The sequence below is a fragment of the Arachis duranensis genome, chromosome 9, assembly GCF_000817695.3.
Source record: "Arachis duranensis cultivar V14167 chromosome 9, aradu.V14167.gnm2.J7QH, whole genome shotgun sequence".
In the NCBI taxonomy this organism is placed as follows: Eukaryota; Viridiplantae; Streptophyta; class Magnoliopsida; order Fabales; family Fabaceae; genus Arachis; species Arachis duranensis.
The window spans coordinates 10,132,393-10,133,683 of record NC_029780.3 but is presented as its reverse complement, the minus strand read 5'-3'; the positions used below and the strand labels follow the sequence as shown (position 1 = coordinate 10,133,683).

The 1,291-nt window shown below is 38.5% G+C and overlaps 1 protein-coding gene across 1 annotated transcript in view; it reads right to left on the bottom strand.

The window, feature by feature from the left end:
* The window catches only part of LOC107464563 (uncharacterized), a 2,040-nt gene extending 835 nt beyond the window's left edge, over positions 1 to 1,205 (bottom strand). The window contains exons 1-2 of the mRNA XM_016083485.1: positions 1,189 to 1,205; positions 149 to 1,062 (exon numbers count right to left, since the gene is read on the bottom strand). Coding sequence (XP_015938971.1) covers positions 149 to 1,062; positions 1,189 to 1,205 — 931 coding nt within the window. The remainder of the gene's footprint in view (positions 1 to 148; positions 1,063 to 1,188) is intronic.
* Positions 1,206 to 1,291: the final 86 nt, after the last annotated feature.

Sequence of the window (1,291 nt, the reverse complement as noted above, 5' to 3'; positions counted from 1 at the left end):
AACTTAAATGGCAATCCTGAATCTGAAGGGATCAAGTTCATTCTTGGAATGTACACTTTATTTTCAATATTTCTACCGGTCACTACCGTCGCTCCAATTACGTTGCTGCCAAGTTTGTTAACTATTAATCTTGTCCCGTTGCATAAACCTGAAGTCTGGTCTATGTTTCGCAGTAGCATTACAGCGACTCCTGGCTTCAAAGTCAACTTGTGATTGGGTAGTCCCGAACATTTGATGTCATTTAGGAACTCTGGTGTGAACCACTCTTGTTGTACATCTTCATTCTCATCAGCTTGACATATTGTGTTAGAGCTCAAATACTTCTTTTCTATCCCTGGAAAGATTGTCAAGACAAAATCGTTTACCTTCTCGACACTCTCAAGCGTGGGTGCAAGAATTGCCCTACTCTGAAAATACCTGTAATCTGACATGTTTTGCAACAAATTTGGATATGCAAAGTCTACCAAATGAGAGAAAGGGTCATCAGTAGTTGTAATCAATAGATCATTTTGAATTTCAACTTCTGATTCATCACCAACAACAGAGCCAATATTTCCATTTCCAACATCAAGTATCCAATTAGCAAATCTCTTCATTTCACCTTCATCTTGATCCGAAGAAGACATTAGAAGCCTCATATTCGTATGCAGTTTCAGAACCTTACAAAATGACCACAGATGGGATGAGTTAATAGCGGATGCCAATATATCGTGTCTACTTCCTTTCGGAATCACCGGAAGTATCTGTCTGAAATCACCTCCTAGAACAACAACCTTACCACCAAATGGTTGATGTGTTTTATGTTGATCGGTAACTGACATAAGATCCCTGAGCGTCCAATCAAGTGCTTCAAAGCACATTTTATTGAGTATTGGAGCTTCATCCCAAATTATTAAGCTACTTTGGATGAGCAGCTCAGCCTTCAAACTGCCATGCTTGATGTTGCAAGTAGATTCATCAGTAATTGTAATGGGTATTGAAAATCTAGAATGAGCCGTTCTACCACCAGGTAGGAGTAAAGAAGCAATTCCACTAGATGCGACATTTAAAACAATTTTTCCTCTAGACCGAATAGCAGAAGAAAGTCAATTCGAAATAAATGTCTTACCACACCCACCATGCCCATAAACGAAGTAAAAACCACCAGAGTCTGTAACAACAGCATTGAGTATCTCATCAAATACTAACCTTTGCTCATGAGTCATCTTTTGTTCTGTATATAAGTTTGTATGAGTCAACTCATTTGTGTCATATGCTAAATCCTTCTCTATTAGCTTATTCTGAAAAAGGC